At 42.7% G+C, this 15,498-nt stretch overlaps 1 protein-coding gene across 2 annotated transcripts in view; it reads left to right on the forward strand.

Annotated features, from left to right (window-relative positions):
* CNNM2 (cyclin and CBS domain divalent metal cation transport mediator 2) overlaps positions 1 to 12,433 on the forward strand; it is a 222,356-nt gene extending 209,923 nt beyond the window's left edge. For both annotated transcript variants that reach the window (XM_040361871.1, XM_040361872.1), the window contains 2 exons: positions 8,577 to 8,761; positions 11,213 to 12,433. In XM_040361871.1, the coding sequence (XP_040217805.1) occupies positions 8,577 to 8,761; positions 11,213 to 11,419 (392 nt within the window). In that variant the 3' untranslated portion in view covers positions 11,420 to 12,433. The remainder of the gene's footprint in view (positions 1 to 8,576; positions 8,762 to 11,212) is intronic.
* The last annotated feature ends 3,065 nt before the right edge of the window (positions 12,434 to 15,498 follow it).

A 15,498-nucleotide genomic window follows, 5' to 3' on the forward strand; every position in this document is an offset into this window, starting at 1 on the left:
TACACAAAACTATATGGCAAGGCAGAAGATGTCAATCAATTTGCTACAATATCTCTATGAGATTAAGGTCTGGGCTCTGACTAGGCCAATCTAAAAGGTGTATTTTTTTTTCTGCATCCTGTTTATGGTGGATTTGCTTTGATACTTATGGTCATTGTCATGCTGCATCACTCAAATTCTACTAAGCTTCAGCTGGCGGACAGCCACCATGACATTATCCTGCAGGATACTTTAGTAAACTTGTGAATTAATTATACCCTTGATGGCAAGCGGTCCCTGAGGCAGCAAGCAAGTGCAAATTATGATGCTTCTTCCATTTTACTTCACCGTTGGGATGATTTTTTTATGTTGATAAGCTGTGCCGTTTTTGTACCATACATAGTGCCGAGTATTCTTCCTGAACAATTCAATCTTTTTCAGTCCACAAAACATTTTCAAGTTAGCATTCCGCTTAGCCGAAGTGTCCTTTGGCGAGCTTCAAGCACGCAGCAATGTTGTTGTGTTTGTTTTATGTTTGTTTTTTTGAGAGCAGCAGCTTTCTACCGTTGTGTTCTGCCAGGGTCATCCTGCCTGTTTAAAAACATACCTAATGGTAGACTTGTGTACTCATATAAAGGGATGTTTGCCAGTTCCAGTGATGTTTATCAGTTACTCTTGGGGGTTTCTTTACCTCACTGAAGATTCAGCGCTGTGCCTTGGCAGTCATCTTGGCTGGGTGCCCACTTCTAGGAAGAGTAGCCACAGTACTAAACTGACTCCATTTAGCCTAGGTTCACATACATGAGATTCGGGAAGCAGCACGATTCCAGTGACGACGGTTCCTGCATCGCTTCTCTCCCACAGGCAGTTCACACTGCCCTCTGCAAACCGCTGCAGGTGTCAATACAATGTTAATGACACCCCCAAATCGGTACACAGATCGCAGTGTGAACTGTGAACTCACACAGGAATAAGATCGCATGGGTGAGAAAACCCATGCGATCCGATTCTAGTGCGTGTAAAAAAGTCCCTGCACTATTTTCCTGCGAATCCAATGCGAGTTCAGCCATACAACTATATGGCTGAACTTGCATTGCACAGACATTACATGCGATTGGCACCGCAGTGCGGGTGCGAATCACATGTGATATTTGTGTTCGTACAAGTGTGAACCTGGGCTTATAGACAATTTGTCTATCGACTGATGAGATTGCTTTGTGTCTCTTTCCAGCCTTATGCAGATCAACTACTCTTGATCCTTTGTCTTGAGAGAGCTTCTTGTTGCGAGGCATGGTTCACATCAGCTAATACTACTTATGAACAGTGATCTTAAAATGTTTCAGTGTCTTTTATCAATCAAAGTAGCTCTAAACCACATCTCCAAACTAATTTCATTTATTGGACTTCAGGTGGGCAATCTACCAACTTCCAGTTAGCTTTCATTGAAGTAATTCATTAAAGTTCACTTACTTTTTCCCCCAGCAGTGTGAATGTTTTTTTGTTTTCAAAAAAGTTTTATTTGGAAGACAGGTAATAAAACAGTACAATACAGTGCATTGGGTTAGAAAAAAAAAACATGGAATATAAAATAGGGGAGTCAATGATAAGGGGGTAATGGTATAAGGAGCATACAAGGAGGGAAGGCAATTATCTGTGTACATCAATATAAAAAGACATAGGCTATAGACAAATTATACTAGGATATTGCGCTCAGAATCCACCGGATAGGTGGGAGAAGGCAGATAGACCAGGTGCTATATTGTTGTAGGAGGTTAGGGGATTGGGAAAGTTATAAGGAAGGCATAGACCAGTAGAACCATTTGTTAGAGAAAATATGCATGCTATCGTATAAAGTGTGGTGGATTCTTTCTGAAAGTCTGATGGATTCCATTCCATACAACCTGGGGCCATGGAAGGTTGTATGGAAGATTGTACAGCGCTGATAGGAGAGTGAATCAATCTGTTACATGGGGGGGGGGACATCTCGGACCGTGGCATATAATAAACATATATGAGGGGTAAGGGAGATTTTTTTCTTGAGGGTGATCTCAAGTCTATTTATTACTGCGAGCCATATAGGTTCCAATAATTTACAGTCCCAAAAGATGTGGAAATAATTACCCACCTCTGGGCAACCTCTGAAGCAGTTCGGGGAGGCATTAGGGTAGAAGGAGTGGATTTTAGTAGGGGTCATATACCACCTGGTGAAAATTTTTAGAGGGGTCTCCCTAAAGGCAACGGCACGATTACTCTTTCTAAGATTTTCAAGCATTTCCAACCACTGATCTGCCAAGAAGGAGCAATTAAGTTCAAGTTCCCAGCGTACCATTGGACCAGTTTTCTCTGGTTGAAGTAGGGAGTATAGATATTAAACCTTTGTCTCTAGGGCAAGAGAGGCAGACGTGTTCAAATAAGGTGCTAGGGGGGAGATATGTGTGGAGAAGTATGTTGCAAAAAAGTCTCGGATTTGTGAGTATTGAGGGAGATCAGAGAGGGAAAAACCATGTTTGGCCTGCAGGGAAGAGAAGGGGAGAAATGACAAGTTAGAGGTGAATGATTTAAGTGTGGCGAGGTCCCTGGAAATCCAGACATTAAATGGGGTCATGTCCGAGAAGGCAGCTGAAAATCTGGGGTCACCAAGGTATGAAGCAAGGGGCGGGGTAGGAGAAGAGAGAAGATGTTTATCTCTGACCACAGAATACCTTTTGAGGTTTAGTGGCTGTATTGAAATAGATTCAAAACGGAGCCATGGAATATCAGCATCCGATGAGAACTATTGTGCCAATTGTGCTAGTTTAGCAGCTAAAAAATAATACCATAAGTTTGGTAGGCCAAGATTCGGAGGGCAGTTAAAGGGGAGAATGGAACATTTGTTGGTACTGATGGATAGGCCAGAAAGTTTATGGAATTTGTGGAGTACAGACAGGAGATAAGGGATAGAAGTGTGGGGATCTGTTAAAAAATATAAGGGCATCGTCTGCGTACAAACTGAGTTTAAATTGATGTGAGTCCTTATGATAATGTAGGTTAGGATTTGTTCTGATGGCGTGAGCAAGTGGCTCTATGGCTAAGGCAAAAAGAAGGGGAGAAAGAGGGCAGCCCTGTCTAGTGCCTCTGCTAAGGGGGAAAAAGTCAGAATTACTGCCAGGAATCTTGATTCTGGTCTTAGGTAGGTGATAAAGGGCATTAAAGCCGTGAATGAATCTTTCTGAGATGCCAAACTTAGGGAGAAGCTGATTAAAGCGGAGGTTCACCCCTACAATATACTTTTTCCCCTTAGATTGATGCTCGTTTTGTCTAGGGGAATCGGCTAGTTGTTTTAAAATATGAGCAGTACTTACGGTTTACGAGATGCATCCTCTCCGTCGCTTCCGGGTATGGGCTGCGGGACTGGGCGTTCCTATTTTGATTGACAGTCTTCCGAGAGGCTTCCGACGGTCGCATCCATCGCGTCACGATTTTCCGAAAGAAGCCGAACGTCGGTGCGCAGGCGCAGTATAGAGCCACACCGACTTTCGGCTACTAGTGACGCAATGGATGCGACCGTCGGAAGCCTCTCGGAAAAATGTCATTCACGAAGGAACGCCCGCTCCCGAAGACCCATACCCGGAAGCGACGGAGAAGATGCATCTCGAAAACGGGTAAGTACTGCTCATATTTTAAAACAACTAGCCGATTCCCCTAGACAAAACGAGCAGGAATCTAAGGGAAAAAGAGAAAAAAATAAATAAATGGGTGAACTCCCGCTTTAAGGTACGACCAGTTAACACTGTCGAACGCCTTGTGAATATCAAGACTAAGTAAGCATACGGGGTGGGAACGTAAATTAGCGTCTTGTACTATATTGGTGACTAATCTGATATTGTCAACAATTTGTCTACCTGGGATAAAGCCTGTTTGGTCTACATGAATAAGGGAGGTAATTACCAAGGATAGCATGTTAGCAAGTAGTCTGCCAAATAGTTTAAGATCATTATTAGGAATGGAAATTGGGCAGAAGTTCTGAGGAAGAGAATGGTCTTTTTGGGTATCAGGGATAGATTCGCCAGTAACATGTCCTCTGGAAAGTATCCTCCATGGAGGACAAAATTGAATAGTTTAGTAAGACTAAAGGAGCATATTTTTTGTAGTATATGGCTGAAAAGCCGTCTGGGCCGGGGGCTGTTGATGTTTTAATAGATTTGATGATATCTGCAATCTCGGCCTCAGAGCAGGGTTCGTTCAATGAGGAGACCTGCGCATCATCAAGTTTAGGGAGATGTAAAGAGTTCAGCCAGTCTAAAGATGAGGATTTCGGGTGAGTTTGGGGGCCAGAGAGGAGGTTCTTGTAGAAGGAGGTGAAGATTTGGAGAACATCTTGGGGGTGAGTAACAAAATTACCTCTTGGGTCTCTTAATTTGTAAACATGGGGGGGGGGGTTGGCATCATGATTTAACTTATGGGCAAACATTGCAGAGGCAGAATTGCCTTGAAGCAAAAATTTGGCCTTGGAGAATCTAAGTGATTTTTCCGTGTCCTCAGAAAGCAGGGTGTTAAGGGCTTGGCGTTTTGATTGAATAAGGTCAGTCAGTGCCTGAGTTGGGGAAGAGTTTATTTTATTATATAAGTCATTTAGTTCTCTGGTGAGACACTTTATGTCCGTGAGTTTGGCTTTGTGTTTAGCTGCAGCTATATTAATGATGTGTCCTCTCAAGACCGCTTTATGAGCGGCCCAAATGGATGAGGGGAGCACCTCATTAGGGACATTCTCTTGAAAATAGTTTTCAATGTGGGATCTAATTTGTTGGTAGGTAGAGGGATCAGAGAGAAGGGATTCGTTAAGGCGCCATTTAAACGTGGTTGGGGCAAGCCCAATGTGGGAGGTCTCGAAAGCTGCAATATTGTGATTAGACCAAGGGCAAGGGTGAATTGTTGCTTTAGAAGAGTTGGCCAAAAGTATGGGAGTGCAGAAGACATAGTCTAGCCTGGCAAAGCAGTCGTGAGGAAAAGAATAGTGTGAATAGGCTCTAATTCCAACATTATGAGCTCTCCAGGTGTCAGTCAACTGGGATTTATTTAGGATGCGGTTAATAGTTTTGGTGAAGGCTTTAGAAGGGGGGGATATTTTGTTCCAGTCTAGTGTGGGGTGGGCGGCTAGGTTGAAGTCACCCCCTATAATCATATGCAGGGATTCATATAGCTCAAGAGTGTCAAAAAATGTCGTAAAGAAAGAGGTTTGAGCTTCATTAGGGGCATATATTGAAGCAATAGTTATTTTGCGTCGGTTAATGCTGCCCTTCAAAATAATAAATCTACTCTCAACATCTTTAAAGACAGACTGTAGTTCAAAAATCACGGTATTTCTTATAAAAATTGCTACACCGCGTGATTTATTAGAAAATGTGGTGTAATGTAGTTGATTGAAAGTTTTGTCAAAATATTGGGGGTGATTAGCCGCTGCGATATGGGTTTCCTGCATTAAAATGATGTCTGCACCCAATCTTTTGTAATGTCTAAAGGCTTTTTTGCGCTTATTAGGGGAATTAAAACCTTGAACGTTATGTGAAAAAATCTTAAGTCCCATTAAATTGAAGGGGGAGGGCACTGCGTGAGTAAGGCGAGATCAGCAAGGACCTGGGAGAAGAGAATTTGAATACAATACAGGATATACACAAAAATTTACCAAAACAGAAAATCAGATTACCCAAAAAAAAATCGGCGAGAGGGCAGTACACAGAATATAAAAACATTGTATGCAGTTTGTTACCCAATAGGAGAGACATTGCACTAAGAGAAAAAAAAGTCTGTTTATAGAAAAAAGTGGTTTATATTGAAGTGCCATAAGGGCAATGAAGCTGGCAGCTAAAAAGTGCCAGAAAAAGGGGGCCAAGGGACAGGGGGTCCCTTGGTTCAATCAAAAATGAAAGTGGACAAACAAGTCCAATTTCCACCAGCAGGGCCAGCGGGCAAGCCCAGAAATTAGGCCAACCAACAGACCACACAGGCGGAATGGGGGACAATCCAACAACGGCGGACGAGCCAAGCGTTTCGAATGTGGAAACTAGTCTGGCAAAAACAAGTAAGTGCATGTGCAAACATATTATATAAACATAACGTATATCCCAATATATAAGCATGGAACAACAAAAAAAAACAATTATTTCTTAAGGAGAGTTCCGATGAAGATATAGCAGGGAGGAAAAAACAAACCGTGCCCATAGCCCGGGGGGCAATGAGCACAATAAATGGCACTTGGGATGGAATTGGGGGGGAGGGAGGGGAGAGAGAGTTTGTTGTTGGTATTATTAAGGAGGAGTTACACGGGAGACCAGACATAGTAAGGGAATCACCAAATCTGGGAATAACAGGTATACTAGTGAGGGAGGGGTTGCAGGGGGATAAGGTTGAGGAGCCCCCACCCAGTGGGGGGTGCAAACCTGCAATATAGAGCAACCCACAAGGCAGTCCAGAATGAGCTGATAGCAAAACGGGGGATTCCCAAGCCGGGGTGCAGAATTTATCCATTCATCTTTGGACAGTCCTCTTGTCTCCGGCTTCAATGGTTCCGGACAGCAGGGGTGGATCTCCAAGTGAAGTCATTCAGGCTGGATCTCCACAATGTAGATATACCTATAATGAAGAATGAGATAGGAAAAACAAAGAGGAAGGGGGGGGGGGAGAGGTTGTCCTGCAAGCATAGTTCAGTGATGCGGGCCTGAAAATTTTTGAAAATACAGAAAAATCTAAAAACCTGAGAAAGTTGAAAAGCCAGAAAATCTTGAAAAAACCTGAACAGTCAAAACAGCCTAGGCTGCTTGGTCATGGATGGGGTGTTGCATCCATCTTCTCTGATCTCTCTGGGTGCGTCTAGTACATGGGTGCTCAACCTGTGGCTCTCCAGCTGTTGCGGAACTACAATTCCCATGAGGCATTGCAAGCCGCTGACAGGTACAAGCATGTCTCCCAAAGGCTGAGGCATTATGGGAATTGTAGTTTTGCAACAGATGGAGAGCCACAGGTTGAGCACCCATGGTCTAGTAGATGGGGTTGACCAGATGGGAGAAGATCTTGGGGTCGCAGGAAAACGCTGCTGGGGTTCCTGGTCCAATAGACCTAGTTTGATTAGCAGATCCTTTCCTTCTATTACGTTATATACAGTATATGTAGTGCCATTGTGCATTATAGACAGTTTAAAAGGAAAGCCCCATCTGTATTTGATTCTGGCTGATTGTAGAATACTTGTGACCTCCTTCATCCTGCGCCTGCGATCCAGGGTCGCAGGGGAAATATCAGGGTAGATCTGTAATTTAACACCATCCAGATTGATATTTGGAGTGTTTCTAGAGGCCCTCATGATATCCTCTTTAGTGACATAGTCTTTTAAACACATTATTACACCTCTAGGAGGTTTATCAGGAGTTGGTTTGGGGCGCAGTGCTCTGTGCAATCTGTCACAGGCAAATGCAGACAATGGTTTATCAGGTACTAGATTATGGAAAAGCTTAGTGATCGCCTGGTTAAGATCGGTGATCGATTCTGGAATGCCACGCACTCTAATATTATTGCGTCTGTTTCTATTGTCCAAATCCTCCACGTGTGCTTGCATGAACGAGAAACTATCAGCCAATAACTCATAATCCTTCCTCAAATCATTATGTGCAAGGGCTAGTTCGTCATGCTTTGTTTCCAGTATGTCAGTGCGGCCTCCTATATTAGCAATCTTCTGTGTAAGGGCACTGGTAGATTTATGTAATTCCTGCTCCAATTTCCCCACAAGTTTTTCATAGACTGCAGTCAGACTAGCATCCAGATCAGCCTTGGAAAGAGGCTGAGAGTACTCACTGTTAGTGGGATGCAGGGCTGGAGCCTTAGAGGAGCTGCTGGAGGCCGCATGGCGTCCGGCGCCATCTTGGGACATCCTTCTCTCCAGGTCTAGGAGATAGCTGGTAATGTTGTGAGGGGAGCGGCGTTTGCGCCCCTTATTGCCAGAGGGCATACACGATCTCCCGCGGGGGTGATAGGAGAAATCTGGGCTTTTTTCCTTGCAGGATGGCCCCGGGATCTGTGCCTGGCTCTCCTGGATAGACGGAGCTCACTCTATCTGCATGCGTCCAGCGTCGCACTGCGCATGTGCCCCCCCAGTGTGAATGTTTAATGGGTGTGTACTAAAAAAACACAAAAAATCTGAATTGTTTGTGTGTTTTCAGCCTGCTTTTCTATTTAGGGCTTAACTTAACCTAACTTGGCTGACATTTTAGCTTTATGTAAAGTTTGTACATTTTTGGCGATTTGTCTGAAATATAGAACTTAAGAAATGAGAACCGAGAATCGGTTAATGTTAAGGTTTTTTTTAAAACAATTTGCACATAAGGGATCTGGACTGTATGGTCTTATTTACCAGCTCAATCCAGCTACCACCACTGTCAGAGGTAAGTGCTGGTGGGATGAACTGTTCACATCTTGGATCTCTGTAAGTACCTCTAGCTTTGCCCTCCCAAACTAATTGGCGAGCAGCACTCAGTTTTCAATGTTCTAAGGCCTGTGTATTACATGCACAAATGTCTTGATTTGTCTGTAACAAAACTGTAACAATTCTTTTTTTCTTATGTGTCTATTAGCTGAAAATAAATCACCACCTCGCCCCTGTGGGTTAAATCATTCAGACTCCCTGAACAGAAGTGACAGAATTGATGCCGTCACGCCAACGCTGGGGAGCAGTAATAACCAGCTAAATGCATCATTCTTACAAGTGTACATCCCGGATTACTCTGTGAGAGCCATAACAGACCTGCAGTTTGTCAAGGTATATTCCGATTTTTCTGCCACTGTTTTATATAGTACCACCATCTTCCACAGATATACAGAGCAAGGGCATAGAAAGCATGTAACAGCATGGAACAAAGGTACAATAATGCTGCTCAAGTAGTTTATTATGTTGCAGAAAAAGTAGTCCTTTTTTGGGATAGAGTTAATAAACTCGTTTTAGGGTTCCCTTTCTGTATCTTAAGGCTGTATCTTAAAGCCTAGTGCATGTAGTATATTTTCCTTTGCTTACCTGTTGTTAGACCATGCATATACTCTCCTTGTATTTGTTTTGGCTGCCCCATTCAGCTTTCGGTAGCAAAGAGACTACCTGACACTTTCAAGTATGGAGGATTAACCATTTCCAGACCGCCGCACGCCGATATACATCAGCTGTTTGAAGAGGGATATCGTTGGTATGGTAGCAGCTAGCTACCACAACCCCAGTATCCTCTTCTTCAGCGGGCGGTCTGGTTTGGTTTCTGATAATAGTGGTCTCTGCGGCAAATCACTTATCGGCAGCGGGAGAGAGGACCCCCCCCCCCCACCGTTCTCTCGTGCCCTCCGCTGCTTACCGGAACTGTCGGCAGCGGTGGAGGCGACCGAGTCTGTTTCCTTGTTAGGTATGGAGACGAGTGAGGAGAAGATGGCCCCCACCGTCTCCATAATATTGCAGGGCGGAAGCAGCATCAAAACTTCACTTCTGCCCATAGCTCTTAAAGGGCCATTTTTCATTTTTTCCCAAGTAACAATTTTTTATTTATTTTTTATTGCATTTAGGGCCCCTTTTACACCAGGCGGATTCGTGGCTCTCCGCTAAGCCGGCGGGTGACCGGTCCATCTCTGCTCACTGAGCGGCTTGTCCAGTGCCACTGTCTCCTATGGAGAGATCTGATGAAAACGGACAGCTGTCCGTTTTCATCAGATCTCACCCGATCCGATCCGCCACGGGTTGTAGGTCATCGGATATGTCACCGCTGACATCCGACACTCCATAGAGAAGAATGGATCGGCCGTTCAAGTCCGCCAAAAAAACTGACAGGCGGACCTCCTGAACGGCCCAACCGTGTGAAAGGGGCATTAGTGTAAATATGAGATCTGAGGTCTTTTTCACCCCAGATCTCATATTTAACGGATGTTTACATTACATTACAAGTGACACAATTTTTTTTTTAAAAGAACAGTGTAAAAATAAAAGGTAAAATAAATAATAAGAAAAAATAAAAAAATGTAAACATGTCCTGTCTCGCCAAGCTCGCATGCAGAAGCGAACGCATACATGAGCAGCCCCCACATATGAAAACAATGTTCAAACCACACACGTGAGGTATTGCCGCAATCATTGGAGCGAGAGCAAAAATTCTAGCCCTAGACCTCCTCTGTAACTCAAAAAATGCAACCTGTAGAATTTTTGAAAAAGTCACCTATGGAAATTTGAGGGTAAAAGCTTGTCGCCATTCCACGAGCGACAATTTTGAAGCGTGAAGGCGCAACATTATCTTTCACAATATATTTTAAAAAATTGGGCTAAAAGTATATTTTTTTCCCAAAAAAATGTGCTTATAAGACGGTATGACAAAGTATTGCAATGACCGCCATTTTATTATCTAGGTTGTTAGAATTTTTCTTATAATGTTTGGGGGTTCTAAGTAATTTTCTAGCAAAAAAAATGTTTTTAACTTGTAAACAACAAATCTCAGAAAGAGGCTTGGTCCTTAAGTGGTTAAGTTACTTAGTCCATGTAATAGCGATGGTGTTTGGCCCAATGCTTCACATGGTCTGACTGGGACTTTTTGGAGTTTACACAGGGCTGTCGTTCCTACCTCCCAGTGGCTTAACAGAGGTGGGTGAAGGAGGAAAAGTAAGGAGAGTATATATCTGCATAGACCAAACTAAAGCAAGCCTGTCAGTGGGTCATGGCAGGCACTCTATTAACAAAAATTGCCTGTTAACCCAAAACTTCAGGTGCAAAGTACACTAATTTACCACCCAATTGGCCAGTACGATTGCTGATCTTGCAGAAACTAGCCAATAGGGAGGTGCTGAAAGCAGTTGGTTCTTTCAGGCATAAACCAGGAAGGGTTGAAGCATTTTGAAATGTTATTTTTAGAGGACCCCAGGGTACTGAGCATCCAGGGTGTTCATAGAGGCATGAGTTAAGCAGAGAGGCATAAGTGCCAGGCTAAAGGTTTGTCTCATTACAGATAATCTAGAAGATTCTATACATTTCCAATACAACAGGACATGTGTATAAATAGGTGGGTAACTGCTCTCATGTTGCTCTCATTTAAAAAAAAAAGCTTGTCCACACACCTGGTCAGATTGTAGCTACCTTTCTGCTGCAGCACTCGGGTAGGACACACAACTGTATGCCACCCTTTGAGACCTTCCTCATGGATTCTTTTCTTTTTCATTTTAATCCCTGCTTTTTTTCTTGCCTTCTCCACAATAGATCACAAGGCAGCAGTACCAAAATGCCCTCATGGCTTCTCGAATGGACAAAACTCCACAATCCTCAGACAGTGAAAACACTAAAATTGAAATGACTCTAACTGAGCTACATGACGGTTTAGCCGATGAAACAGCCATTCTGCTCAATGAACAGAACTGTATTTCACACAAGTCTAATCACAGTATGCACAATGAAGGGCCTATCTGAGCCGACGTCACACAGCTTGCTTAAATTCAGGACTATCTTCACTCCATTCTCCAGCTTCACTCCTGGATTGTCTGTGCGATTGAAAAGGTGTCTGGTATGTGCACTTGCCATGTTCCATCCAGCATTCTGAGACCAAAGATTCTGAGCCCAGCGGTGAGAGGACCCGAAGAGTTTAACACTAGAGTGTGACAGATGTTTAGAAGAGAAAAACAGTAATAAGTAAGAGATTGATATTTCATGTATGAGACCAAAAAGAAATGGCTAACCTGTTCAGATGAAAATTTGGACCACCACAGTTTTTTTTTATGCCCCACTTCATTAGATATAAAGGATGCATAAAGACAACTTTCAGATTAAATTTATTGTGCTTTTTTTATGTTAAATATTTTATTTTGGTATTTAATGTTTGTAATTACACACCTGATGTGCAGTTGACTTGATTGTATAGTGTGAAAGCCCAAAATTGTTTTCAGATATCATTACTGGTGTCATTTTCCCACTTGTTATATATTTGGGAATAATGGTAATAAGTGACCTGACCCATATTATTTTGGCAGCACACTGCTTCCCCTATAGGCGTTTGCAACCAAATATTTATATCCTAGAAATGATTGTTAGAGTTTGACACCCAGTTAAGATTTACACATTATATCTTTTTTTTTTCGGTCTTTAAGGTTTTGGCCATAGTATTAAGATAGCCCTAGTTTGCCAGTCACCTAAAAAATTACCATGTTTTAATGGGAACACAAGGTGTCAAATTGTGTTAACATTTATGGGGATGGGTAAGACAAGATAATATTACTCTTCTCCATGTTTAAAGGTCCACTCTAAACACTCAGTATCAAAATTTGATACCTGTGTAGAGGGCATTGCGGGATGTTAGCATTGAAAAAGGCTTTAAACAGATTGCAGGATTAAGACACAAGTGTTATTTACTTTTAATCCTTTAATTAAAAGTATCTCCAAACCAACCCAGAGTTTAATGTTCAAAAAGAAATAAAACACATTCTTATACTTGGTGTTTGGTGCAGTGTGTAACAAGTGGAACAGAAGTACGCTGTCAAATCCTCTAACTCAACAGGAGTTATTGTTCTAAGGTCCTAGAAAAGTGCTACAGATTTGGAGCCCTTGCATAAAGCTGAGCATATTTGTTACTCAGATGTACACAAATTACTAAATACATATGTTAGTGAAGATGATGGTGCAATCATATAGGTGAAACTCGAAAAATTTGAATATTGTGCAAAAGTTCATTTATTTCACTAATGCAACTTAAAAGGTGAAACTAATATGAGATCGACTCATTACATACAAAGCAAGATAGTTCAAGCCATGATTTGTCATAATTGTGATGATTATGGCTTACAGCTCATGAAAACCCCAAATCCACAATCTCCGAAAATTTGAATATTGTGAAAAGGTACAATATTCTAGGCTCAGTGTTCCACTCTAATCGGCTAATTAAGCCATAACACCGACAAAGGGTTCCTGAGCCTTTAAATGGTCTCTCAGTCTGGTTCAGTAGGAATCACAATCATAGGAAAGACTGCTGACCTTACAGTTGTGCAGAAAACCATCATTGACACCCTCCATAAGAAGGGGAAGCCTCAAAAGGTAAGTGCAAAAGAAGTTGGATGTTCCCAAAGTGCTGTATCAAAGCACATTAATAGAAATTTATGTGGAAGGTAAAAGTGTGGAAGAAAAAGATGCACAAGCAGCAGGGATGACTGCAGCCTGGAGAGGATTGTCAGGAAAGGGCCATTCAAAAGTGTTGGGGACTTTCACAAGGAGTGGACTGAGGCTGAAGTCAGTGCATCAAGATTCTGGACATGGGCCATGTCATATTCCTCCTGTCAAGCCACTCTTGAACAACAAACAACATCAGAAGCGTCTTACTTGGGCTAAAGAAAAACAGACCTGGCCTGTTGCTCAGTGGTCCAGAGTGCTGTTTTCTGATGAGAGCAAATTTTGCATCTCAGTTGGAAACCAAGGACCCAGAGTATGGAGGAAGAATGGAGAGGCACACACTGCAAGATGCTCGAAGTCAATTGTAACGTTTCCACAGTCTGTGTTGATTTGGGGAGCCATGTCATCTGCTGATGTTGGTCCACTGTGCTTCATTAAGTCCAGGGTCAACGCAGCTGTCAACCAGGAGATGAGCTCTATAGGGATGCTGAGTTCATTTTTTAGCAGGACTTGGCACCTGCCCACACTGCCAAAAGCACCAAAACCTGGTTCAATGACCGTGGGATTACTGTGCTTGATTGGCCAGCAAACTCGCCTGACCTGAACCCCATAGACAATCTATGGGGCATTGCCAAGAGAAAGATGAGACATGAGACCGAACAATGCAGAAGAGCTGAAGGCCGCTATTGAAGCATCCTGGTCTTCCATAACAATATCGGACCTCTGAAAAGTATAAGCATGCATATGTACTCAGTACTTGGTTTGGGCCCCTTTTGCAGCAGTTACTGCCTCAATGCGGCGTGGCATGGAAGCTATCAGCCTGTGGCACTGCTGAGATGTTATGGAAGGCCAGGATGCTTCAATATCGGCCTTCAGCTTTTCTGCATTGTTTGGTCTCATGTCTCTCATTTTGCTTGAAAATGAAGTCACCATCCCCATAGAGCTCATCTGTGGAAGGAAGCATGAAGTGCTCCACAGTCACCTGGTAGACGGCTGTGTTGACCCTGGACTTAATGAAGCACAGTGGACCAACACCAGCAGATGACATGGCTCCCCAAATCAACACAGACTGTGGAAATGTCACACTGGACTTCAAGCATCTTGCAGTGTGTGCCTCTTCATTCTTCCTCCATACTCTGGGTCCTTGGTTTCCAAATGAGATGCGAAATTTGCTCTTATCAGAAAACAGCACTTTGGACCACAGGACAACAGACCAGGTCTGTTTTTCTTTAGCCCAGGTAAGAAGCTTCTGACGTTTTGTTGTTCAGGAGTGGCTTGACAAGAGGAATACGACATTTGAAGCACATGTCCAGGAACCGTCTAACTTTCTATTAATGTGCTTTGATACAGCACTTTGGAAACATCCAACTTCTTTTGCAATTACCTTTTGAGGCTTTCCCTCCTTATGAAGAGTGTCAATGATTTGTTTTCTGCACAACTGTCAGGTTAGCAGTCTTTCCCATGATTGTGATTCCTACTAAACCAGACTGAGAGACCATTTAAAGGTTCAGGAACCCTTTGCAGGTGTTATGGCTTAATTAACCGATTAGAGTGGGACAATTTGAGCCTAGAATATTGTACCTTTTCACAATATTCAAATTTTCTGAGATTGTGGACTTGGGGTTTTCATGAGCTGTAAGCCATAATCTTCACAATTATGACGAATCACAAGCTTGAACTATCTTGCTTTGCATGTAATGAGTCTATCTCGTATATTAGTTTCACCTTTTAAGTTGCATTAGTGAAATAAATGAACTTTTGCACGATATCCACATTTTTTGAGTTTAACCTGTATATGTAAAAATCTACCTAGAATGGAACTAAACCCACCAATTTAACTGTTTTCCAAAAAAAAGCTCCAGTGAGAAATGTTCAGTAAATGTTATCTAGCCATTCTCAATGAGGGTACTTGGTACTGTGGCTGATTGATTCTGCCTACATAGCTTCAGGGCAACACCACTTATCAAAGCCAGTGGCACAACACTTTTAGCTTTCTATAAGGGTGGCTTTCTGACCACCACTGTATAAGGGACATTCTTCCCATTGTTCACCAATGCAAGGGTCATTTGGGGGGGCGGTGCCTTTATCAAACATACCTATGTTTTTAGCATAGTGTGCTGCATTCAAGGCATTCCACTGGTAATGGCTGCCACAGTTGCCAGTGTGCTTACGTACTTTCAGTCAAACTTTTTTTTAGTCTTCAAATGGCTGGTGTCATTGCTGCTCACACATGCAGCATCATGTCAACTAGAGATTTAAATAGAGGCCATCTTCCGCTGCAGAAGGGATAAGGGTTTAGTTCCGCTTTAAAAAATCATCTGTGTATAGCATATTTTTGAGTGTCCCTCTTTCTTATCTGTCACTCCTTCCTTCTTCTTCCCTCATAATTGTAG

This window comes from Rana temporaria, chromosome 8 (assembly GCF_905171775.1).
Source record: "Rana temporaria chromosome 8, aRanTem1.1, whole genome shotgun sequence".
Lineage (NCBI taxonomy): Eukaryota > Metazoa > Chordata > Amphibia > Anura > Ranidae > Rana > Rana temporaria.